Source organism: Lycium barbarum, chromosome 2, assembly GCF_019175385.1.
Source record: "Lycium barbarum isolate Lr01 chromosome 2, ASM1917538v2, whole genome shotgun sequence".
Taxonomy (NCBI): Eukaryota; Viridiplantae; Streptophyta; class Magnoliopsida; order Solanales; family Solanaceae; genus Lycium; species Lycium barbarum.
In genome coordinates, this window is record NC_083338.1 from 125,892,292 (window position 1) to 125,918,105 (window position 25,814).

Genomic DNA, 25,814 nt, shown 5'->3' on the forward strand with positions numbered 1-25,814 from the left:
CCCTGCCCAGAGATGCATGGCTTCATCAACCGTTTTGTAATACTTGCTAGTGATAGTTGCTCTATTTGATCCTATAAAACATTATCCCAAAAGCTCAACAAACATTTAACTGTTTTGCAACATTTCAATTGAAAATATTCAGAAATCTATGTTATAATAAAGGCATAGGTAAATAGATGTCTTGGTCAATCTAAATATGCCATATTCATTACATTTTCATGTTCATACCAATTAGCAAAATGAAAAAAGATGTTCCAAGCCTACAAATTGACAACAATTTATAAACCAACTGATAACCCTTTTCGACGGAGAACAATATCATTGATTGCCTTTTTTCTCTCTCTTGAGTTTCTTCTCTTTCTAAAATAAAATGAACTAGGGTTGTGGAAACGGTTTAAGAGAATTGGGATTAGGAAAATGGGTTACTAGTTAAAAAGAGAATTGGGTTTGAGAGTCTACGTGGCTATTTTTTTTGTTTTGTGGAGTCCAAGTCAGACTTCCATCCAAATAAAGGCAAATTTATCAAGTATCTTAACTGGAAGGACAAATTTGATCCCAAAACTTTGACGGAGGACAATTTAAACTATAACCATACTTGGAGGGTAAATTTGACCCCTTCCCCTTTTTCTTTACATAGGAATTTTCAAAGTGAACTTTGAAAATAGAAAAAGAGAAAGAAATTTGAAATTTTATTTAATTGGTAAAAGAAATTATAGGACCCATAAATTGCACATCCCAATTAAAAATTTGACGTGTGACGTGTTATCTCTCACAGCGCAAGTGAAGATTATACTCCGACGAAGGTGTTTATTGATACACATTTTTATAAAGTAGAGATGTTAAAATAGGAAACTCATAGATTTATATACTGATATGACAAACAGGTGCAAGTAGTGGACGTTAGCCCATTTCACCTTCCTCTTTCCTATCTCAAACCAAGTAAGTAAAGCAAAACATCTCACTTTATAAACAACAACAACAACAATTACAATGACGACAATATACCCAGTGAAATTTCACACAATGGAGTATGAAGATGATTGAATGTAGGGAAAAGGGTCAAAATTACCCCTCTACTTTGGGGAAGAGGCTAAAAATATTATCCGTTACGAATTTGAGTAAAAAAATACCCCTCGCGTCATTATAGTTTTCAAATATACCCTGTCTTAACGGAATTCCCCAAATTTCCCAAAAAACCCAATTTCATTTTTTAAACCTACTCCATTTAAACCCAACCCAACTAAATAAAAAAAATCCATACAATCATAGAGCCAACAATTTGATTTTCCGTTCTGATTGGCTTGACATGAATCAAGAAACGGAAACCACAATTTAAATATCTCGAATTATTCATTGATTTGATGCACGGAGTTGTAACTATGGCTTATTTTCTAGTATGAATTTAGGGATCCAAGTATATTCTAGACATGTTTAAAAAATGAAATCGGGTTATTTTTTAAAATTTCTGTTAAGACAGGGGTATATTTGAAAACTTTAATGACACGAGGGGTATTTTTGACCCTTTTTCCTATCATGCAGACCTTATGTCTACCTTAAGAGGTCGATGAGTCATTTCCAGTAGACCCTCGACACAAAGACAAAGAGATAATATGACAAAAAAAGATTCTTTTTCACTTTTTAAGGAAAAGCAGATAATATGAGCAAAGAAAATAAAATTTCTTTTCCACTTTCCAACGTTTTACCCTCTCTTTCCAAAAGAAGGTTTAAATCCAAATTCCAAACGTCAAGGCAACAACATTATTTACTTGAAAAACTCCGTTTTTTTTCTATTGGCCATGCCGTTGTCGAAGTGATATAATTATAAAATTATAATAAACGTAAAACCCCTTTTCCACCAAAAAGTCACGGCAGCACAGCTCGATCAATCAAACCAAACCTCTCTTTTTATTTATTTTAAAAACCCTTCAATTTCACCCAATCTCTCTTTCCCAAATTTGGAAACCCTTATTGTAATCAAATCAATGCTACATTAACCCCCCCAATTTCTACAAACCCTAGTTTGATCCTCCTTAAATTATTTGTAAATGAACGATTCTACTGAAGCTATGGATGTTTTTGAGTTCAAAGCAGAAGAACAACCTCCAGAAATCGAAGCTAATAAGTTTTGCAGCACTCAAAATGGTAAAATTTTAAATAAGTTTTTCCTTTCTTTTGGGTTTTGCAGCATTTTCTATGAAAGCTTAAATTGTAGTTTGCAATATGTTTTATTTTGTACTTTTTGGTTAATGGGTGTGTAGTAACCTTTAGTTTGTGAATTGTTTCTTTTTATTTTTTTATCTTGTTGTTTTTAGCTCATTTTTTGAACGTTTAGGTTGTGTGATATACTCCGTCGTCCCGATTTATGTGACTTGGCACAGAGTTTAAGAATGAAAGAAAGACTTTTGAAACTTGTTGTCTAAAACAATGCCATAGATATTTGTGTGTTTGTATTTACATTTCAGTAAGGGTAAAAGGGGAAGTTTAAAAGCAAATTGTTACTTACTAAATATATAAAGGTGTCATGCTTTTCGGGATTGACTGAAAAGGAAACAGTGTCACATAAATTGTGACAGAGGGAGTAGTGTTTAACAACAACTACCTCAATCACAAGCTAGTTGGGGTCATTTGTATGAATTTTCAATATTCATTTCCTTTCATTTAGATCTGTTTCACTCCATTACTGAATACTTTCGTTCCAATACACAATAATTTGGGTTCCCCGAACATTAGACGTTCTTTAAATTTTCTATTGACATGCAAATCTTAAAAAAGATTCTGTTAGTCAGTGCCTGAGCTGAGTTGGTTCAGTTTATGTTTGAGAATATATTAAACTCATGATCTTTGGTACATGGAATGTAGTAGCACACTTTTTTAGATCAGGAGTTGGCTTGATAGAATGTTAGAGTTCGTGTAGAGCATTAGAGTAAAATCAGCCCCTAATTGGTATAAGCCTTTACACTCTACACTCTTGGTGGCGGCATAAGTAGTTTATGCTTAGCAGCGGACGACCTTAATCCGCCTATCCATCCAAAATTCTTTCTTCTTCTCAGCGTTCAATATTCTTGCCTCTTTGCGGTGATTGTACAAGCAGCACCACTTTTATTTCTTGTGACCATTTTGACGGCATTACATATATGAAAGTGGTGGAAGCACCTCCTTCTTCATGACTGTTGTGGCAGTTCTTGCTTCCTATGTGACCATTTTGGCGGCGGCCCGCTCTTTTCCCAGTGCCCCTTCTGGTGGCATCCACCAGTTTTCGGTGACTGTTATGGTGGCATCCACCAGTTTTCGGTGACTGTTATGGTGGCATCCATATCTTTCCAATGACAGTTTGTACCATGCCTTCTTTCCAATGACGCGTTGTTGGGACCATGCCTTTTCTAGTGACTGCTCTGATGTTATTGCACCTTCTTTTGTGATCTTTTCGGCTATGTCGCGTCCTTGCTTTTTGGTGACCGTTTTGGCAGCATCGTTCTTTCTTGCATCTTCTGAGCATTGGTGCAGCAACACATTTTTCGACAAGATTTTGGCGACCAGAACTTTTTGGGCTGCCCTTTTTTTTCTAGCAGGATTTTTATTTTTTTATTTTGGCATTTCAAAGGGATTTTCTATTGGATGATTCAAGTGGGGAGAGGAAGTTTCACTTGTAAATTAGGAGACCGTCACTTTGTAACTACTTTGCATCTTTTGGATGCCTTGAATAGAATCAATTACTTCATCAAAAAATAAAAAAATAAATTAGGAGACCGTCACCACACTGAAGTGTTGGGGTGGACTTAGGGTCAAAGCCGTAAGGATTTTTTATAAGACACTAATGGGAAAGTGGTTATGGGGATTTTAGGTAGAGCAGAATGCTTTTTGAAAGGGGTGACTGAGAAGAAGTATGGGGCCTTTGAAGGGGGATGAAGGTCCAAAAACGTCACTTTCCTATGGCTGTGGGCTATGAAGGAATATCTTGAAGGGGTGGGAAGAGTTTAACTGGAACATATCATTTAGGGTGGGTGATGCGAGTATGTAAGTTTTTGGAGATATAGGCGGTGTGGAATAGCTTTTTGAGAATCATTTTTTAAATATGTGTAGGATCTCATGTCTAAAGGAGATGCCAGTTTGACATATATGGAGTCTATAAGGGGAGAAATACATTGGTATTTGAGGTTTAGGAGGATCTTGTAAGATTGGGTGGTTTTAGAATTTCAAAGTTTGAATTGCTTAACAAACAAAGAACTGCACGTCATGGCCATGGTGTATGGAGATGGAGCCAGGGGATAACAATGTCTTTTTAGTTATGTCTTATGAGAACTTTATGATTAGGGAGGAGTCAACTTTTTTGTATCTTTCGGTATGGATACCTAGGGTCCAAGAAAGGTGTGTTGGGGTGATCTTGACGGCGGAGAATAGTGGTCTTCAATGTTAATTGCAAAATAAATCCAAACTGAAAATCAAACCAAATTGATTAAATAAATAGATGCCTTTTCTGGTTTGGTTTAAATTTGCAAAAATCGATAACCTTTTATTTTATTTAAAAATTAAAAAATGAACCAAACCGATAAATTATAGATACGAACTCTATAATTATTTATGTATAAAATATTAGTTTTGTTTAAAGAATTTAAATAATTGAATATTTTAGATAGGCCAAATACCTATACGACCCCTTAAACTTGGCTCCGAATGTCATTTTAACACCTCGACTAAGGCCATTACCTATTGAATGCTCCAACCTCAACAAAAATGTACGTATTGAACCCCTTATAGCTGGCCATTAAAACAAATATAGCACGTGCACTTCAAGTGCTATGCGTGGCAAAAATAATGAACGGAGAGAAGCCTTATGGAATTAACCCTCAGGGGTTGGCCTGGTGGTAATTGGCTTGAGCCTTGGGGTGCCCCCTTCCAAGGTCTCAAGTTCGAAACCCACTGGGTGCAAAAAATTTCTGAGGGCCATCGGACTAGGGTAAAACCCTGAATTACCCGTGGTGCACTTGCGGGAAACTCCTTGCCGAGGCCTGTACACCCCCGGGATTAGTCGGGGCTCAAAGAATCCCGGACACCCGGTGCTTAATAAAAAAAAAAGAGAAGCCTCATGGAATTTTAGTCTAGCTAATTTAAAAAAAAAAAAAGGGAAATAAACTTTTGAGGAAAAAAGAAAAAATGAAAAATCCTATGTATTTAAGAACTCCTTCCCAGGCGGGTCATCTTCTTCCCCGACCTCCCTTTGCTTTTTCAATTTCTTGGAATCTCACACCATGCTTTTTTCTAGAAACCCACCTCTGTCTCCCCTTCCTCCTTGGCTATTTAAAGTACATATTTAGGAGATTGTTTGGTAAAATAAATTTTGGTCTTTTGGAGAGAAAAAAATAACCTTCCAATGATAGAATCCCACCTGCTCGTTTTTGATTTTTTGCTCCTTTTTTGGGTGAAGTTTGTAGAGAAAAAAGAAGAAGAACATAACTACTTGCACAAGTTCGGAAAGTAAACGAGCAATTTTGAAGGTGACTGCTTAGGCAACGATGCTGGCTGAGAGAGTTGAAATAGGAAAAAAGTGAGATAGATGAGGGATAGTTCATTAGAAATGGTGGTTGCATATTTCCAATGATATGTCCAAGGTGATGATGCAGAGGTGGCGCCATGGCGGCGACAATCAAGATCGAACATATAAGGAAAAAGGAAAAAAGTGAAAAAGAAAAAGGAAATGAGACAGAAGAAGAAAGAAAAAAGTATTTGCAAAAAAAAAAAAAGAAAAGAAAAAGGCGCATAATTGATTCACGTGCTCAAAATGTAAGTAAAAGTCCTTTTTTGTGTCACGTCTTATGAGGGGATAGGTACACTTTTGTTGGGGTTGGAGTGTTCAATAAGTAATAGAGTTAGCTAAGTTGTTACAATGACACTCGTAGACAAGTTTAAGGAGTTGTATGTGTATTTGCCTTTTTAAATACTTTCTCATAATTTTTTTTAGTTTAACTGCTAATAGGCTAATGACCTTTAGGTTTTAAGCCAAGAACACTCTATCCAAACTTAGCCCATTCCTATAAAGAAAACAATTGTTCAACTATAGCCATATCACATAGAATTGTAGAGCTTTAACACTCGAGGGTGTGGCCTAGTAGTCAATGGAATGGGTTGAGAACCATGAGGTCTCAGGCTCAAATTCCAGCGGAGGTAAAAACACTAGGTGATTTGTTCCCGCCCTGTCCATGCTCGGTGGACGGAGTTACTTGGTAACTGTGTCAGTGGGAAGTAGCAGATACCACGTGAAATTAGTCCAGGTGCGCTCTAGCTGACTCGGACACCGTGATTTTTCAAAAAATGAATTATAGAGATTGAAGTAGCCTGATAGCTAAGATTAGTGCTTTTCCAATTTAAGAAATGGGGTTAAGGCCTAGCTTGGATCGATTGTTTCATACGACTCCTTTTAGCAGCGTTTGTTTTCTTTAAAAGATAACAAAAACTCCCTTCTCCACTTTGAATAATTATTCAGTATAAAAAAGTTAACTCCATATAATGTTGGTCATATTTTTTAGTAAAATCTAAACCGAACAAAATTGAAAAATCAACAAAACCGACAAAGCCAAATCAATGAATTCATATAATGCTTGGTTTGATGTGGTTTTAAAGTTGAGAAACCGACTAATTGGTTTGGTTTTGGTTTTAGATTTGATTAAAAAAATAGACCAAACTAAATCGTGAACACCTCTAGCAGAGAATTTGAGAAAGAGGAAAGAGGAAGTTTACTTGTGTCAATTGCTGTTTCGTGTGTAAAAACTCAGTAGAATGTGAATCATCTTCTTTTACATGGTCCGGTAGCATCTTGTATGTGATGGAAAATATTGAAATGGTTTGGACTTTAGTTCCCCACTTGTGAGATTACACTAGGTATGTTGTTGTTCGTCGGACTTCAGTTGATGTGTTGGTGATGCCAAGTAGTGTGAAAGAAACAATGTTTAGCCGGACTTCTAGAAGACGGAGAAAAGATGAAACATGAGATGTTGCTCCTTTTTCACATATGTAGACAAAGTATTTGATGGAGTAGAGAAGGATTTTGCACACTTGAGGAATAGTCTCTTATCCCTTATTTCTTTTTGGTGCACCCACAAGGTTCTTATATGTGTAGAAGACTGGATTTCCTTTCGTAAAAAACATATTTCTGTAAGGAACCCTCAGGGGTTGGCCTGGTGGTAATTGGCTTGAGCCTTGGGGTGCTCCCTTTCAAGGTCTTAAGTTCGAAACCCACTGGGTGCAAACAATTTCCGAGGGTCATCGGACTGGGGTAAAACCCTGAATTGCCTGTGGTGCACTTGCGGGAAACTCCTTGCCAAGGGCCTGTGCACCCGGGGATTAGTCGGGGCTCAAAGAGACCCGGACACCCGGTGCTTAATCAAAAAAAAAAAACATATTTCTGTAAGGTTACTTTTGATATACTTCTTGTATATGGGTGTTTTATTGCCCTTCTTTTACTTTGTCCAAAAATGTGTAGGCACAACCTTTATTCTAAGTTGAGCTTGTTTATGTTTTGGTGTTATTGTGCACTTCTCATTTACAAAAAAATGGTAGATGCAAGTCTAATAACTATTAACAACATGACTTTTTATCGAATTCGGGAGAATGGGATTGATGACTAAAGTTGGTTGTTTAAGGACTTGACTGGTGTCTTTCTCTTACCTAAGCTGACAAAGCAGTGGAAAACTATATTGCTCGGAGTCTCCAAATTGTCGCACCCATGTCGGATTCTCCAAAAATGCACTACTTTTGGAGAATCCCACATGCACCCGTCGACATTTTTAAAGTGTTCGAGCAATGTAGGTGGAAAATATGAGGTTTCCTCGTTGCGAGAAGTGAATGACGAAGTATGTTTGCATAGGAGCATATTTATCAAATGGATAGTAACATTTACTGCACATTTTGAATTTTATGTACTCGTTGGTACAGAGTTTTGTTACTCTTTAGCCTCATTCGTACTTTGGTCAAATGAATTGATGGGCGTATTTGGTAGGTTGTTCAACATTTCATTGCATCGGCTATCCATTTATCCTTTCTTGCACCTCTATTTGTTTATGGGTTATCGGTCATTAGTCAATTAATTAATACTCCCTCCGCCCCAATTTATGTGGCACAGTTGGAATTTCGAGAGTCAACCAAGTTTTTCTTTGACCGGAATTTCTTTATATGCCTTTTAAATATTTTAGGGGTAGGCCAAAGAAATATTGGGGAGAGGTGATTAGACAGGACATGACGCAGTTACAGCTTACCGAGGACATGACCTTAGATAGGAAGGTGTGGAGGACCCACATTAGGGTAGAAGGCTAGTATATAAGTCTCGTTATCTTTCCTTATTAGTAGGCGCATTAGTGCATTATAATTTCTTGTGCTTTGATTTATGTTATTATTTGCTACTTTCTGTACTTTGATTACTCTATTTTATCTGTGCCGCTTTCGTGATTTGCATTTCCATATCGCTTTGAATTCCTTGATTATCCTGTTTTACTGTGTCGCTTGCATTATTTCATTGCAATATCGTTTTAAATCTTTTAACCTTATCTGACCCCCTTTTTATGCTTCTATTGAGCCGAGGGTCTCTCGGAAACAGCCATCCTACCTTGGTAGGAGTAAGGTCTGCGTACATTATACCCTCCCCAGACCCCAAGATGTGGGATTTCACTGGGCTGTTGTTGTTGTAATTATTGTGATTTGTAGTACTTTTGATGTAGTTTTCAAATATATAAATTTTTATTTCAAAAAACTTAAATGTTCTATGTCCAAATATACGGTCAAAGTTTAGAAGTTTGAATCTTGAAATTCCAACGGTGCCACATAAATTGGGATTTGGGATAGAGGGAGTAGTTAGATTATTCCGTAAACCCCTGATTGTTATAGCCTAAATACCACGCCCCATTGTGGAGAACTTGAGATTCTGTTGGTCTATTTACCTAATTTGTGATGAAATAAGCAGGTTCCTTGGTGTATCAATAAGTGATGTCTTACTGGTTGGTTCTGCCTTAAAAATAAATAGAAGATCAGTGCGTTGTATTTGTGAATTCATTTTGTATTAATTTTGGTTTGACATTTTTATATTATTTTGTTTGTCTATATTCATTTAAGGTGCACCAGGAACCAATGTAAACTCGAAGGAGACTGGTGATGAACTATCTGTAGACACTGAAGCAGCTGACAGTGATTTCAATGGTAATCGTGCTCTCTCAAGTCTGGATGTGGAAGGTTGCAGTGATGAGAGAATGCTGAGATTGGGTAGCATGCCAAAGATTACCTCAACAAACAAAAGTCGGTATCCTGATAGAGAGCCTAACAATCGTATAGGTGCAAGTTTCTTGGAAGGCAGTTCATATAGTGGGACAGCTTCTCAAGAGATTTTCTCTGGATCTCCTTCCAATGTATAATGACAATCGATGTTTTTCTTTGTACCTTATCATTTCGATAGACTATTCTCTTGAAACTGCCATTTGAACGGTGGAATACGTGCAGGATGAATCAGTTGGTGCGGTTTCTGATGTTGAAGAAAGCATAAGTGAGGAATCGGCATCATACTCATCTGCCACTCCAGAAAACCATGGTCTATTCTTATTGCCTGTCATTCTCGTACATTAATATCACAACAATTCTATATTGCTTGGTCTTCTTACCTAGCTTGTTATATTTATTTCAGACATCTTTGATGGACCATTATCAAATCACCGCTTTGACCACTGGGAAATGGTAAATCATTCTTCATATTGTATGTAAATAATGTATAGCAATGAACACTCACTAATCTTGCTCAATTAGTGAGTGAATGATTGAAGGATCTACAGTTGTTGGATCAAAGTGTTGTCTCCTTTGTGTATGCTCTATTTCTATTGTTATTACATTTCGGAACAAACTGTATTTGCATTGATTATATGTAAATATAAATGTCGAAAGCGATAATGATATAAAACCAAGTGAAGTTTTGCAAAAAATTATGAGCGACTTCTGTACTCTTGGAAATATTAACAACACATTCCCATACACTTTTTCTCCCATGCTATAGCGATTGTTCTTTGTTCTCTCTTTTATCATTTAACTTTGAAAAGGAAAAATGATACTGTTTATGAGCAATAGCACTACATAAATAAGTAAAAGATGAATAGTAAAATCTAGTAACACTGCAGTTGAAAAGCTGTCCTGTTGAATCTGTCCTAGTGGAAGGTTTTGGAATCAGCAGGCTGGCTATTTATCTATTTGAAAAATTCATACTGTAGGACTTCTACATTCAAGGATTTTTGCTATTCTTGGCCTGAAGTCTTTTAAAATTAGTTGTTGGCTAATGGTAGTGGAACTCATTTGGAATTAAAGTTATTTAATGACTTGTGCAGTTTAGTATCTTCCATTTTATCCTTTATTTACCAGTGTTTTCTGTTTTGCAGTTTGAAAACAAGCCAATTGTTTTCTATCCCGATTATCTCTATTATCGAGGAACATCCTATGCAGTGACAGATGCTACAGTAACCTTTTCCAGTAATTGTGTTGAGGTCAAAGGCTCAACAATGAATGAGAATTCAGGAGCTTTTTGCATTCTCTTTGAAGTTGAAGACATATTCCAAATTCAACCTCATTTGTCAGGAAGGGTGAGTTTCATTGTTACACATTTTGGAGTGAGTGTTATGTGATGCGTGCAGATGTCACGGGGCTGAAAAGTCTCATTGCTTTGTTTTCAGTTTGATGTGGCTGTGTTTAAGATCCATGTATATAAAAGATCAACAACACAAGGTGAAAATGCTCACGAGACTTCTGGTATGCTGTACTGCTGTTCATGCTCTTTCTCCGGATGTATTCATTTTCTGTTGAACTCCAGTTATATCTATAATTTTATGCTCTTCCTGTTTTGAACTTTTTATTATTATGCATAAGTGTGAATCAGTAATGAGCTGTTTGATATGATTTTTGAATCCAATCCACCCTTCTCTCTTTCACTATATTTTTTCGAATAATGAACATTACCATAAGAAACAAGTTGACTTTGAAAATGAATTGGAAATGTGTGTATTTTTAGAGTTTCTTGTATGGGGCTCTCTTCATTTTTGGAGGTCTTAGGACCATGAGATGCTTCTAACCTGCAAAGGCAATTTTTGTGTAAATAATAAAGGGCCCTTCTAACCTTTCTGCCTTAATGAACCGTCTTAAGATACTGAGACTTTGACTTGCTATAGCTTTTTATTGTTTCAAAGTTTTACTTTGTGCTGCTTCTACTTTTCTTGCTAAAATGTCACCAATACTGTGGGGACCACTAGATTTTTTTTGTTTAGAGCATGGTAAACGTGCTATCAAAGTGAGCACTCTTTGTTGAACATGCCTAACGTTTATTACGAATTGTATATAGTGCTTTTCTTCCTTAGTCTGCTATAATCTTTAGATGCGACATGTCACTGATCACAAAAAAATTGCAGCATGCCGAAGTGGTGGTTTAATGTTTGCTGCTTGTTTCCTTGAAATCCCTATGTTGCTCTCTCCTCTGATAAATACGTCTCGCTTCTGATAATGACTGCTGAAGTTCTTAATGTCAAAGGTATTGAGGAGGTGGAGTTTGCTGTTAATGATTTTGACTTGTCTGAGAAATGTGAAGCAATTCAATCTTTGGATGGCTACAAGGCAGTGTGGAACTACCAGTGAGTGCTTTCAATCACCATTTCTCACTTGTGCTATTGCTTTTGGTTGTAGAATTAATGTGGATATTTAAATCCTCTTTGTTTTTGCTATTTTTTGTTGAATGAAGGGCAGTCTTTTTCTTTTAAAATGTATTTTGATTTGTTATCAGTTCTAATTTGTGGGGAGTTGCCAGTTTAAAAGAAAAAATCAGTTCTAATTAGTGGGGCTAATTTTCCTTGGAGTAACATTTTCTCATTCTTCTGTAGTTAGAGGGAAAATTACTGCTACAGATATACTCGATAATATTTTTTTTACGACTAGAGGTATATGAATAGGGTTCAAAGCATGGCTGCTTACTATGCTCTAGAGTTTCTTCTAGAGTGAAATGCCTGGTTTCATATTCCACTTGCAGTCATTTCTAAGCAGGCTTCGTGAAGTAACATTTTGATATTTTAAGGAGTTCCAGAAATGCTCACTATTGCTTATTATCAGACATGATGACGGTGCCTCGTCCAAATGCACGAACTGAAACATTGTGTTAAGTTTCATCAAGATACTTCTTGCAATTAGTGGCCAAGAACTTAGTCTGTCTCTGATCTATAATCTGAAGTTGATTGATTTAGCTACACTCTTTTTCTGTTCTTATTCCATATATGGACGTTGGACTTGAGCTCTTCTTTTATTATATTATGTTGTAGTTGTGTTATTATGCTCTTATCTCTGATCACCTGCTCTTGTAGCAATGAGAATGAAGAATGGAGGGAGAATTCACATGGGGAAACATCAAATCAGCAACCTAAGAAATATTTTCCAAGGTTAGTGAAGCTGTTTGTTAGACTCTCTGCAGGTGGAGATTTAGGTTCTGCTACAGCAAAGTTCTCTCCTTTCTAATGTGTGTTAATAGGTGTCTTTGTGTCCAAAGTTTTATGAAATTTTGGTGATCACTTTTCGCGGATGCTTATAACTTGGTAAAACCACTGTCTTTTCTCTCTGCTTGTGTGGTATGCAGAACCACGACTTTGGCACACAATATTTGATTTCCATTTTAGGGAAGTTTTCTATTCTCATTCCATCTTTTACTTAGTAAATTATATTTTGGGGTTGGATTCCTTCTCCCCGAAACTCTAGGTAGATTAGCTATAATGGTCAAACGTCTGTCCATTAACTGGCTTTTGCCATATTCCTTGCGCAATAGGTGATCCACGTGGCACCTCCATGTTTATTTTTTATTTCTTTTTCCTCTTATTTGGTGTCTATTCATTGAGTGCTTATCTTTCATCTGGTAACTTAGTCCTGTAGCAGTTGGCAATGGGGATTTGCATGTTCAAAATCTATGCTGCCATAAAGATATTATCCTAGATCACTGAAACAGTTTTTTCTGTTTCGGAAAAAATAAATCATTGAAACAGTTTTTTACCCTCTGTAGGTGGAGATTTGAGAGCTGTTTTGCTGTTTTATTCAGGATTTCTTGTTTCTTATGTGTCAGTGTCTTTTCTTAGGCAGAGTTTAACACATTGGGGTTCATTGTTAATATCTACGCTGTTTTGGATTTAAAAAGATTAATGCAGCAAATGTGAAGATCTTCAAAATGTGGTACTACTAACTTCATCAAAGAAAGAATCACCCAACAAGGTGAACCCATGTTGCTGAAAATCAGATTGGCAACAATGTTTCTGTAGGATCAACCAATAAAAGAAAAACCAATATAGACATAGTAAACCTCCTTTTGTGAGTTGCAAGGTTAAAGGTTTCTGGTAACAAAATTAACTTGACAAGGAAACTTGGTTTTGGCACTGTTTACGTAGTGGAAATGAACTAAACATGGCAAGTGGGCGTTACCACTTAACCCCACGAACTGGTTCAAGGTTCAAGGCTCAGATTCACTGCATTGTAGTGGGACGAGTCTGGCCTGACTCCGCTCCCAGGGGGATGAGTCCTTGTTTGCCGCCTCGTCCACTTTATTTGCTTCACTTCATTTTTCTTCATTGTCTTGTCTCACCCTTTTTTTTTTTCAGTCTCGCCTTTTTTGTAAAATTAAACTAGCGTGTTAGAAGTAAGATAATATTTGTCAAAATAGAACTTAACGAACGCCATGATAGACATACCGATACAAGGGAGGAATTGCAAGAGAGGGATAATGAACATATCAAGACTTGGAAGGGTCAGAAGGAATTGAGAGAACAAAACTTCAAGCCATTCCCGAGCTAGATTTGACTAGAATTTAAAGAAAAAGAGAGTTTTGAACGATAATTGTTGCTCCGCGGAAATTACTTAGGTTCAAATAAAGAAGATGGGTTCAAATAAAGGAGATGGTGTATAATGGACTGTGAGTTCTACCTCGATGGAGTTATATCATTGTCATAGTAGGTCATTAGTGAAGATGACATGTGTTGGTGCATGATTTGGCGTTGACAACATATAAGAGGCATGTGAACATCCTCCAAGGTTTTGGTTCAGTGGTAAGAGCACAGCGCATGATATGTGAGTTAGGTGCACTTACAAGTTTGGACCCTGCCGCAGACAAAGGCTTGATATTTAGTTAGGATACTTAGAGCGGTGGACCCATTATCCACCAACGTTTGAACCTTGCGCTAGTTGGTCCTAAGCATTCCTCAGCTTAAGGGCACGTATTTTCGCACATGTTGATACTGGTGCTGGAGTTGGTGGGGGTGGGATTATGTGGTGTTTATATGGACGGAGTGATACAAAGATCTTCGACTAGAGATGAATTAAAGATTTGGTTCTAGTATGTTCATCAGAGTGCTTTATTTTGGATTCTTCTTTTATTTCTGGTGAATGGAAGAAAATGTTATAGAGAAGGGACTATGTTTTGTGATAAGGATGCAGAGAAGGCATTTAAAAGGCTCTGATACCATGTGGTAAAGGAAGAGATGTGGAGAAAGAAGAGAAGATTTTGGGAATTTCTAGATTGATCATTCCCTCAAGCCGTTGGGGTTCAAATAGTGTATACAGATGCTCTAAATTAGGAAATTATACATAATGATAGTAATTAAATATCCCTAATTGTTTCCCTAATTATTTGTAGTTGATGTGCATGATTTTTTTTTTTATTTTTGATGAGGTAAGGGAGTTGATGTGCATGATATTTATTAATCTAGTTACAAAATTTCAGAATATTTGAAACCTATGACATTGCACTGCATTTATTTGCAAGGATTAAGGAATAGATTTGTCGGCTCTGCTCCTTGACATGTTATCCCAGTTTGCAAACTTAGATATTTTTAAGTTCTGGTTGTAGTCTGTGGTAAAATTTAGGAAGTCATGCCATTTTAACCCTTTTCAGTGTATTTTTAGCTGGTATCACTAGGAAGTGGTTTGAAAGCAAATGACTTCTTGGTGCAAAAAGAAGGGACTTTTGGCTTGTAAAATTTGGTTTTTCTGATTTTAAGTGTTAGCTGTAGCTAGTTATATAAAACAAACAAAGATTTCTCTTTCAAGCGTCTGATGTTGAAGAAATTTAAAATTTACAGTTATGGTGAGCCGCTTGAAGAAGTTATTTATCCTAAAGGAGATCCTGATGCTGTTTGCATTAGTAAGAGGGACTTTGATCTTCTGGCACCAGATACATTTGTCAATGATACAGTTATTGATTTCTACATAAAGTAAGTTCTTCGTTACTATTTCTTATTGTCATAGTAGCGTATACTTTGTGGCCCAAAATGGAGAAACATAGAATATTCTGAAGCTTGTCACCATGTTTAGTGCATGCTTCATGCATTTTCTTTCTTTTTCCTCCCAGAATTGAACTTTTTGTGAATAATATCTGAGGACTGTTGATTTCCATATTGTCTCGAGATTTTTAACTTATCTTGGTTTGCCTTATGCTACCATTCTCATTTAGTATGAATTGAATCTTAAAATACTGACAGGTATTTAAAGAACGGAATTCCACCGGAGAAGAGGCAACAATACCATTTCTTTAACTGTTTCTTCTTTCGAAAGTTGGCTGATATGGATAAAGATCCTAGCAGCGCATTTGATGGCCGTGCTGCTTTTTTGCGTGTCCGTAAGTGGACAAGGAAAGTGGACTTATTTAATAAGGACTTTGTATTCATTCCAGTAAATTACAAGTAAGTTATTAAACTTCTGTTTTCTGTGGAGGTGATCTTTTGTCATTAGTCGTAAGTAACTTATCTTGTAAAATGACAGTTATCACTGGAGTCTGATCGTCATATGCCATCCTGGTGAAGTGGCTAACTTTACGGGCAAGTTCATTCTATATCACCTGACTTCTGCAGTTGCCTTACTGCTTTCCTAAGAAATTGTTTCGTGTTTTTCAGATGATGATACTGCAGTGAGCTCAGCCAAAGTACCATGTATATTACACATGGATTCTTTTAGAGGAAGTCATGTGGGTCTCAAAGATCTTCTGCGAAGGTAGCAGTTTTTCCATTAACCAGATACTAATATTCAGGAGAGTTCTTTATACTAATGTTTGCCTGGTAACATGCAAGAATAATTATTTAACAAGCGGGGGTCACAGGCCGTGATGCTTGAATTGTCACTGGTCGTATCACGACCAAGCTGTATGGATGAGTTTATAAACTAAACTTGTCTTTCCAGACAGTAGATGATGCAATATTTCTATATCGTCTTTAAAGAAGCAGTGAGTGGATGTGGGGTTGAGAACAGTTATATATGTTGCAATTCTTTTCTTTTGTCGCTTCAAAAGGGGCAGGGACAATGGGGTACATGTGTCAGGTGTCTCCTTTTCCTCATTCTCTTAACTTTTGATGTTTGATCATTGAAGTCACAGCAATACAAATGCTTTTTCCGTAAAATAAAATGGAAGGATTTTTTATTGGAGGTTTTAGTAATGAAATCTCCTAAGGTGTCAGCATAACCCAAAATATTGTGATCTTTCATCGATTAATGTTTCAAATCACCTTCTTATACATGTTAATCATTTTTGTTGCGAAAATAAACTTTGGACCTGACTAAATTGCGAAACTAGCTCATGGGATTAGGATTGTCCAATATCAAATAAGGAGACTCGGCCCATTCCCTAAACCAATGTGTGATATTTCGCATCCCTTCACACCAGGTTGAACATTTTGAGTATGAACAACATAACACGGGGCCACAACATTGAGTCAATCAAGAATAGGGATGTGTTTGGCTTTGATGCCATGTTAATCCCCACATTACCCAAGCAGGTAGGAATTCTCTACCTGGCAGGTGTTTTATTAGACCTCCATACGTCGTGTGCTCTGCCTAAGCCGACTCATTAAATGCGCTGTCATAATTTTTTTATCATCTTGTAAGATAAATAGTTTTTCCAATCTTATTTTCCTCTTTTAGTCTTCCTTGAAAACCTTTCAGAATGGAACTCTCATCTTGATAGCTCCACACTTTTGAAATTGATGAATGCTTTGCACCCTTAAAATTTCCCTTTCTGCTGACCCTCTTTGGAGAAGGAAAGCTCTCACTTTTTCAGCTTCTTCGGTTTTCTCTTCATTGTCGTTAAGTTCAAGGGGTGGTGTTCCGTTAAAGAGAAACCTTTTCTTTGGGAATGAAGAAGCAGAAATAATCCCATTTCTGCCAAGAGAAGCATAACCTTCCAAAAAAGAAGGGCATAAGCGAATAGCCAAAAGAAAGAACCTAAGAAAAGTGATGAGAACTTCATTCTGGAATGACATCTGGAAAGGACATGGACCTCTGAAAGATAGACAATTTGTGTTTGAGTCAGCGGCCTAATGCATCTGTTTCTGAAGTCTGGGACCAACATGGATTTAATCTTAACCTCAGGAGATTTTTGAATGATTGGGAAGTGAGTAGAGAAGCTGATTTTCTCGAATATTTGGGACTTTCTTAGGAACTCTTATCTACTCAAGACAGGTTATTCTGGAAGAGGCACAGCAAGGGTGTGTTGATAGTAAAGTCAGCATATTCAACACTGAATCACAGGCAACAGGGATTCAAGTGGCCTTGGAAGCATATATGGGGATGACATGCTTTTCTTGGCTTATAGTAAAGGAAGTATGCTGGACTCATGATAATTTGACTAGAAAAGGGCTGCAGCTGTGTTTTAAATGTAATTTGTGTGATAAAGATTCGGAAAGCATAAGTCATCTTTTTCTGCATTGCGAAGTTACTGATCAGCTTTGGAAGCTTTATCTCAACATGAAAGGAATCAAGTGGGTTATGCCAAAGAGTACAAATAGAGATTTTGGAATGCTGGAGCAAAGCTGGTGACGCTGCTAGACAGAAGAATTGGTGGCAAATGGTACTTGTGTATGCTGGAGAGTGGTAGGAAAGAAACACTAGATGCTTCGAAGGAAGCTTCTATTCTATAGAGAAAGTCAAGATGAACTGCCTGTTGTTACTTATTTTTGGTGTAAAGAAGAATTCTTAGATGATGCTGAATCTTTGATAGATTTCGTAGGAACCTTGTAAGAAGAATAAAGAGAATTTTTGCCTTTTTGTTCTGTAAATATGGTTTATGCACACACTTGTGCTGATGATATAAAATTATAGTTTCCTTTCTAAAAAAAAAAGGGTTATTCATGAAACTGGAGAAAGAGAGAGCGAGTCCCGTTGGGAGACAGGCAGTGAAGCTTCACCTGAAAAAGGTTGCATTATAATGAAACACCCTTGAACTTGACGACGATGAAGAGAAACTGAAGAAGCTGAGAAATTGAGGGGGTTCTTCTCCTACTCTTTTCGTGTGCCTCGATGTCCATTATTCACTTTTATAAACCATTATTGTATCCCACAGAATCATCTGCTTCTCACTTCAGTCTTCATGCCATCCACCCTGAACCAAAGAGGAGTTAGGGGGACATAGACTTGATGATCAGAAAGATGAATTAAAGATTTTTTTTTTTATGTAAATAATCCATTCTTTCCACCGAAAAGGTGTGTTGGTCGGGTTTACTTCCTCAGAGGCTGAATGTTACAAGTTAATGAGCCTTTAGCTGATAGAGAGCCACTTGAAGGTTGTATTGAACGGCCTCAATTTCTATGCTGCAGAATCTAATGAGTTTTGTCATTTCCCTCTTACTTTGCAGTTTCTTGCCTTGCAGTAGCATTAATTGATTGAATTTGACTTCGATGATGTCTTTATTTTCATCTTTTCATAACAGCTACCTCTGCGAGGAATGGACAGAGAGGACAAAGGAAACATCTGATGTTGTCTCCTCAAAATTTCGAAATTTGAGATATATCGGTCTTGAGGTACAACCTGAAGTTTTGTTGTCCATTCCAGCTGTTATACAAAAAACTGTCTCATATGAGGAATTTGAATGTTCAGTAGGAGAAACTAAATTTCAAGTTTTTGAGATAATGTATTTTACCTTCCTTGATATTGCCTTTCTGTGTTCGAGACATGTTCTGTAGTTGGTTGTTAAACTTGAGGTTGTCATCACCCTCAAGGACTCCTTAATATAAACGTTTTGATACACTGCTAGTAACGTTTGTAGTCTCTTAAAGGTGAAGGTTGTGAAAGACAAGCTAGGTAGAATGGATAAAAGTCACGGAGGGAGAAATGATATAGAAGTAGAGAAATGGTATAGAAGTAAGTGCATGGGATGTATGACAGTTTATTGGAAAAGAATCACTATGAAGTTGAATTTTGGTTCTAAAGTTCTGTTGTTGGTAATATCATTACAATCAGTTCAATTGTTCATTGTCCAAACCCCAACCATGTCAAAGGTGGTTGTTTGGAAGAATTTGCACTTCCAAATTACGTAGGCTCCACATGTTACCTTCTCAAAACAAAAACAAAAATTACGTAGGCTCCAAATTTTTTATTTGTGTATCTATGGTCTTTAACATAATTTGGGATAATAGTTTACTTATAAAAATTTAATGGAAGATGATGCACTGAATTTTGGTACAGATGTTATGTTTTCGGTAGGATTACTACTATCTGTCCAAGTCCATGACCATGTCTAACCATGTCAAAGGCTGTGGTTTGAAAGAATTTGTACGTTGAAAATTACAGTGAAGTCTAATGTTGTAATTTTGTGTCTTAAGATCTTTAAGATAACTTCGGGTAAGACTGTTACATATTCTAAAGAAAAAGTCACTTATGTTTAAGCTATTAATTTCAAGCAACTTCTTTTAGGTGTTGTCATTTGTCAAATTAGATTAAGTTGGGCTGGTGTCCATAAAGGTTCAACCAAGTTGATGATTTGGTAATCATTCTTGCTGTTCCGTGTTTGGTACTTAGGTCTCCTCCATTAGTATTTTAGTAGGATCCTTTTACATGATCTTTTTGATGAATGAAGAGCATATTTCTATCATCTTTATTGCAAAGGAGAAATGTAATTTACGAGTCTGGACAAAAACGCATATACCTTTTGTCCCAGATTATCTAAAGATATCTGGATTGCTTCTTCTGGTTATTTGAGAAGTGTATCCCTTTTTCTTCAGAACTTTTTTGGTATCATATTACCATATAAAAAAGATCAGACACACTTCTAAATGAAGCAGAAGTTCAAATAATTATAGGAGCTGATTCAGAAAGAAGTTTCTCGTTGCCCTGAATTCTGTGCCGCATCGGATGGCCGGAATAGCTCGCAACCCTTAGTCGTGCTGTAGGTGGGGGTCGCAATGGACTGGTAAGGGTCAGAGCCATGCAAAGCTTGTGAACAAGGTCAGTTCGACTACATGCTTGGTCAGTTTTCCAGTGAGAGCGGTGGTGATGAAGGTCATCTTCCTTCTGGGCATGCAGGTTCGGCTCAGGCAGCTCTAAAAACAAATGGGAGTGAGCAGGGTAAGGCCCCTAATGGTGTGGGTATGGACAATTCCTTAGTTTCTGAAGCTGATGCTGTCCCAAGACACTTCTCCGGGCGCCGGAGAAGGACAGTAATCAATCCAGGATGATTGTTTTACTTCCTGTGTACTTAAGAAGGTTCTGGGGAAGGGGATGTAGGGGGTGGTTGCAACAAGGACAGTGCTATTCAGTCACTGTGAGTTACAGGAATGGAGGAGTCATTGAACAAGGACCAAGAGCTGTTACAGAGAGAGCTTGTAATGACATGACAGGTACGGGAGGGGCATCCGACGATGACTCAAAATGGGAGACAAAATATTGGTGTATGAAAGAAGAAATAAAGAGACAGGAAAGGGGAGTGAGTAGGGAGAGGGGAGTAAAGGGGCGAAAGATTGAGAAGTTGCTGCTGGATAGTATGATCATTAGTTGGAACTAAGGGGGATGAATGACCCAAACAAAACGGCCATTATCAAGGTAGGGAGTAGAGCCGGGGGGGGGGGAGGTTGTGTTATGACTATATACCGAGCACGGGGAAATCATGTTACTTTGGGATGAAAGGAAGATGGAGAGTATGGAGGTGAAGAAAGGTGAGTTTATGTTAGCACCAGGATTTAGGAACATTGGGGATGTGGATATGGGGTTGTGTATGGTCCTGTCGGGGGAGGAGTCAGAGGTGGATTTTTGGGAAGTTGATTTTGTCCCCATTTTTAGACCTAATTGCCTTTCGATAGTTATTCTTGTATAACTACTTCTATGTAATAAATTTGCTGTTTTAGTTAGTGCTTTGAACACCAAGTGATTTAATAGATGATAATCTAGAGCAAAAATAACCTGTAGAATTTGTTAAGAAAATAATTTACTCAGCCTTTTCCAAATTATAAAATTACAATCTTCGAGATGACTTCCCAAACTTTGTAGAATGCACCTAATGTGACTGCTTCTTAAATAAGAATTTCCCCCCTTACCCCCCTTAATCTATGCTTTCTGGAAATGGGTTAATACTAGACTCCTTCGGACTAAAATTATAACTCATTATAAACTTAACTCAATTTGGACATACTTCAATTCGAGTACAGTGACCTCTTAGTTTCTATTATTCATTCGTTTAGTATTCTAATTGGGGACATAGGACTACCGTTTACAAAACCTGTTAGGCAATATTTTGGGATTGTGGTGTTGTAGACTCTTAGAGAGGTGAGCAATACTTGCTTTTTCACATAGGATGTGGGTCATGCTACCTGTATTTGGGCATGTTTAGTGTGAACTGTGAAGAGAAATTTGACGGTGATGCAGGGGTTCTTGAAACCTCAGTTACTGGTTCAGCTGTCAATTAACTGATAAAAGTTAAGGTTTTGTAATGTTTCTAATGTTGGGGTGAGCACCACCTTACTTACATTTTCTCTTCATCAATGGTAGCTACCTCAACAACAAAATCTATCAGACTGTGGTCTTTTCTTGCTACACTATGTGGAGAAGTTTTTGGAGGAAGATCCTGCTGGTATCAGTCCATATAGGATAAAAGACTACCACAATGAATTTGTAAGTGCAGTGCTTGATTTGCATTTCAGTGTTATGTCTTCGAAGTTCTCAACTTGTGCCATCTTTTATGATTTTGAATCATTTGTATATGAATGGATGGATGGCATTAATATTTTGATTTCCTCTACTCTGATTTGAAGCCTATCATTGTTGAATCCTTTAATCAGTATCAGAAATGTGGAGTCAGAAATAGAAACCTTCTTTAGTGGGGCATAGTTTCAGACCACTCGGAAGAATTTTATGTCTGATCTGCAGTAATGGCCGAAGAAAATGTTGAGCTGCTTTTACATCTCTGCTACAGTGCTTCCTTATTGGTATTCGATACATGTTCACAGGCGTTACCAACTGTTTTTTTATTCATGTACGTGCACTTGTTGCACAATTTGGCATTAACCAGTAACCTGTTCATGCAATTAATATTTGTTTTCTAGTGATCAAAAATTTGGCTTAGCTGCGTTAGCGAGTAAGTAATGTTACTATTCCCTCTTATGGCTTGTTCAGAGTCTGCTCATTACCTTTTGTCAGGGAATAGGTGCATTACCACCCTATGTTTTTGAACGGCCATTTACCCCTTCTGTAATTCCTGTGACAAAACACGCTCGGAAATTCAATGAGACCTGTTTCTTAGTGGTTTTGAAGGACGGGATACCTATTTATCAAAACCCCAAGGAGAGTAACTCCCCTCCAATTTCCTTCTCAAGATGGGGTGATTCACTTAGACAAAACAAAAAGAAGTAATTAGTGTGATGTTGCATCGAGCATGCTGCAGCTTCAGATTGCTTCTTCCTACTTTTGCTTTCACGAGCAATTGATCCTGAAAAGAGATTGTACATTCTTATAACAGTACCATGGTTATTTAAATAACATTTTTTTTTTTGGAAAATCAATTCACCAGTGCACTTCTTATTTTCTTTCTTAATCGGAGTATACCATTTTCGTTAGTCAGCTGAGCATTAAAATAACATACTGGACTTAATTATTTTATTGGTTTCACCATCGATGACCACATATTCTCCCAAATTATAGGGAAGGAAGAGCTAAAGAGAAAAGATAAATGAGGCAACTTTTATGGATGGAGGCTTTTTATATATCAGCCATTTTGAAGTATTTGTGTCGTGGCAATTAAACAACTTCCAGGGTGAAGAAAGGGGAATCTAGAAAAGATTTCGTTTCCCTGCTGAGAAAATGAAGCACAATCATTTTTTCCCAAATTGAGGGGTCTGGTCTAAACAGAGCTCTCTGCTACCTCCATATAGCTGATATTGAGTAGGGGTTACCTTGTTTAATCTAGAATTCATCCCGGTTATGGAAGTCCATATTCTTAGATCTCTGATTGGTATACTAAGTGACAGACGAAAAGAGATGAAGAAAAACGACACTTGACGCGATTTTTTGACCCTTGAATATGCATGTTGGGACGATCTGCAAAATTTTACTTCAAATCCTCATGAAATTTTTCTTGCTGCTCTATATATTCCTTTCTTCTTCCCTTCTGCTAGCATCATTCTTCTCAGTTCTCTTTGATTATTTTTTTCATATGCCGTTTGTGTTAGTTTCTTGCATTCTTTTTTCTTCCTGTTTTTCAGATTCTTGTTTGCGTGATTTAGTGGTCTTGTTTCTTTGAGAAAAACTTAAGGTAAATGATGAGTTTTATACCTAAAAGTTACTTTCTTTTGAATTCAGCTCAGCATAAACTGGTTTCAACCTCATGAGCCTTCTATAAAGCGCAGTGCAATCCAAAGACTGATCAGTAACCTACTCCAGAACATTTCTCTAGAAAATTCTCCCTCTTGTGTGAGTAATAGTTTCTTTCCTGAAGGTGGTCTCAAGACAAGCAATGATGATGAAAATGCTGTAGAATTAGTATCTGAGCAACTTGGTTCATCAAAGAGTTCAGACGATTTACCACATTCTCAAGCTAATGAGATAGACCCATTTCCTACTTCCTCTCTCACGGGTGTTTGCGCTAGTGATTCAGGCTTTGGTTTAAATGGATCTTTCGAGTCTGAATCTGATGAACCATTGCTTGACATGCGCTTTGGTCATTCAGCATCTTTTAACGAGTTCAGGAGTTCGTTGCCACCAATACAGGTATGTTGTTATATAGCCGCAACTAGTTTAATAGTTCTCAAAATGGTAGACATAAACATGAAGATAAGTATTTATGGACAGTTATGGTAATATTATAGTCTTCAGATCACGAAGATCATCATTGCCCTACTTCCTTTCATTTTTCCCTTTCGTTTTGGTTCCAAAGGAGAAAGAGGGAGGGAAGAAGGGGTGCTGTCTTCTAGCAGCACTATATTGAAAATTGATGTCATAATAAAGTTTCTTGCTACTCAAGTAAAACGTAATTTCCTTTTGGCCAATTGGGAAGTTTGACACTTTTTATGTACTAATGCTTCGTAAAAATCCTTCCTAGATGTACTTGTATCCATTGATCAAATTTTTTTGTGTGTGTCAGAGAGGGAGGGAGAGAGGAACGGTTGGGATTTCTGCAGGGAGGTGATGGGAGGTGAAGGGGAAATTCTGTTATGCATACGGACTTGGAGGATGAAAACAGCAAATTATTTTTGAACACTCCAACCTGGCCACTTTTCTTATGTGGCATAGTAGGAAGAATTGGCGTAGTTTGGGAATTAGGTTTGAACAAGTGCTGGGGTGAGATTTATATTTGAAGCAGGTGTTGTAGAACTTCCGAGAAAAATAGTAGTTAGAGAGAACCCAATTTCCACTATACCACTTCCTTTCTGCATCTATTGGAATATAAGGTTCCCTTTTCTGAGAATTCCTTATAATGGAGTTGTTCTGGTATCCTGGTCATTTATGATACCTTAACTAGTTCACCTTTTCGATGGATTAATCTGGGTTGCTTCTCGTTGACCTCTCCTGCTAGCTTTAATCATGCATGGATGTTAGCCGGCTCTCTTGGTTGGATCTCGGATTAACTGATTTTGGTTGTACCAATTCACTTTGCCAAAGGGTCTGATTCTGTTTATATGCATTTTTTTGCCATAAATCAAATTGGTTCTATTGTTTTTTAACTCTGCTACAAGTCACTGAGTTGTTGATGACCTTAAAACAGGAAGAGGTAGAAGATGGAGATCATCTTTTGTACACGGCAACTGAGACTGGCCTCCAGCATCTGGGTGGGAATGGGTCTGAACCCTGTGCCCTTTCCTATTCATCTGGGTCTCTTGCTGCGGAAACTTCCTGGATCCCAGTTGTGTCAGTTGTCCAAGATGTGGACGGGGAGGAATTGGACTCATCACCAACTACTTCAGTCCATGACACTGAGAATCCATTGGAAGTTGAGGTCGTAGAACCATGCAAAGTGGATCGAGATAAGAGTTCAGATGAGAAAATAGATCATCTAAGCTCGACAGCTGCCGATAATATTGACTGTTTGGTTGATGGACATGCCACTTCTGGCGAGCTGCTGGATATCACTTTGGCACAATGCTCTGTCGAGACACATGATAACAGTGGTACTGGTCCTTTCACCTCTGGCCAGGAGAACCTTCGTGATGATATCCATGGAAATGGCGACCTCGCCTGTAAAAACTTGCTGCTCATTGGTCGTGGTTCTGGTTCAGAGGATCCTCAACAGAATGTGAAAAGGAGGCGGCTTACACCCTTGGACGAAGGGGAAGTAGCATTTAGAAGTAGCGTGTCACATGATCTGCATTTGTAGATTGACCTATGGGAGTTTTATCAAGCATTCTTTGCTCTCATGGCACTAGGAATACAAGATTATTTGTTAGCTGACCTTATCCTGTGAATAGCTTTTAGTGGGTTGTCTGTACACCCAACATCTAAATTTTTGTAAATGCTAATAGCTGCCTGATATACAGAGCTATTTGGACGGATCATAACGGTACTCTTGTTTTAGTTTCTTATCTATGTGACACTTAACGTA

At 37.5% G+C, this 25,814-nt stretch overlaps 1 protein-coding gene across 3 annotated transcripts; it reads left to right on the forward strand.

The window, feature by feature from the left end:
• The first annotated feature begins 1,771 nt into the window (after positions 1-1,771).
• On the forward strand, positions 1,772-25,814 carry LOC132627109 (probable ubiquitin-like-specific protease 2B). 3 transcript variants are annotated; one of them, XM_060342232.1, is made up of 16 exons: positions 1,772-2,142; positions 9,106-9,386; positions 9,478-9,565; positions 9,659-9,708; positions 10,398-10,598; positions 10,689-10,764; positions 11,522-11,636; positions 12,357-12,431; positions 15,108-15,239; positions 15,507-15,707; positions 15,787-15,842; positions 15,918-16,014; positions 18,723-18,813; positions 21,773-21,895; positions 23,579-23,986; positions 24,981-25,814. In XM_060342232.1, exons 1-16 carry the CDS (start codon positions 2,046-2,048, stop codon positions 25,587-25,589), a joined length of 2,700 nt encoding a protein of 899 aa, XP_060198215.1. In that variant the 5' UTR covers positions 1,772-2,045; the 3' UTR covers positions 25,590-25,814. The 3 variants fall into 3 exon arrangements, with proteins under 3 accessions (XP_060198215.1, XP_060198214.1, XP_060198216.1); XM_060342231.1 differs by having other exon boundaries at positions 1,774-2,142; positions 9,097-9,386; XM_060342233.1 differs by having other exon boundaries at positions 1,775-2,142; positions 9,097-9,386; positions 11,537-11,636.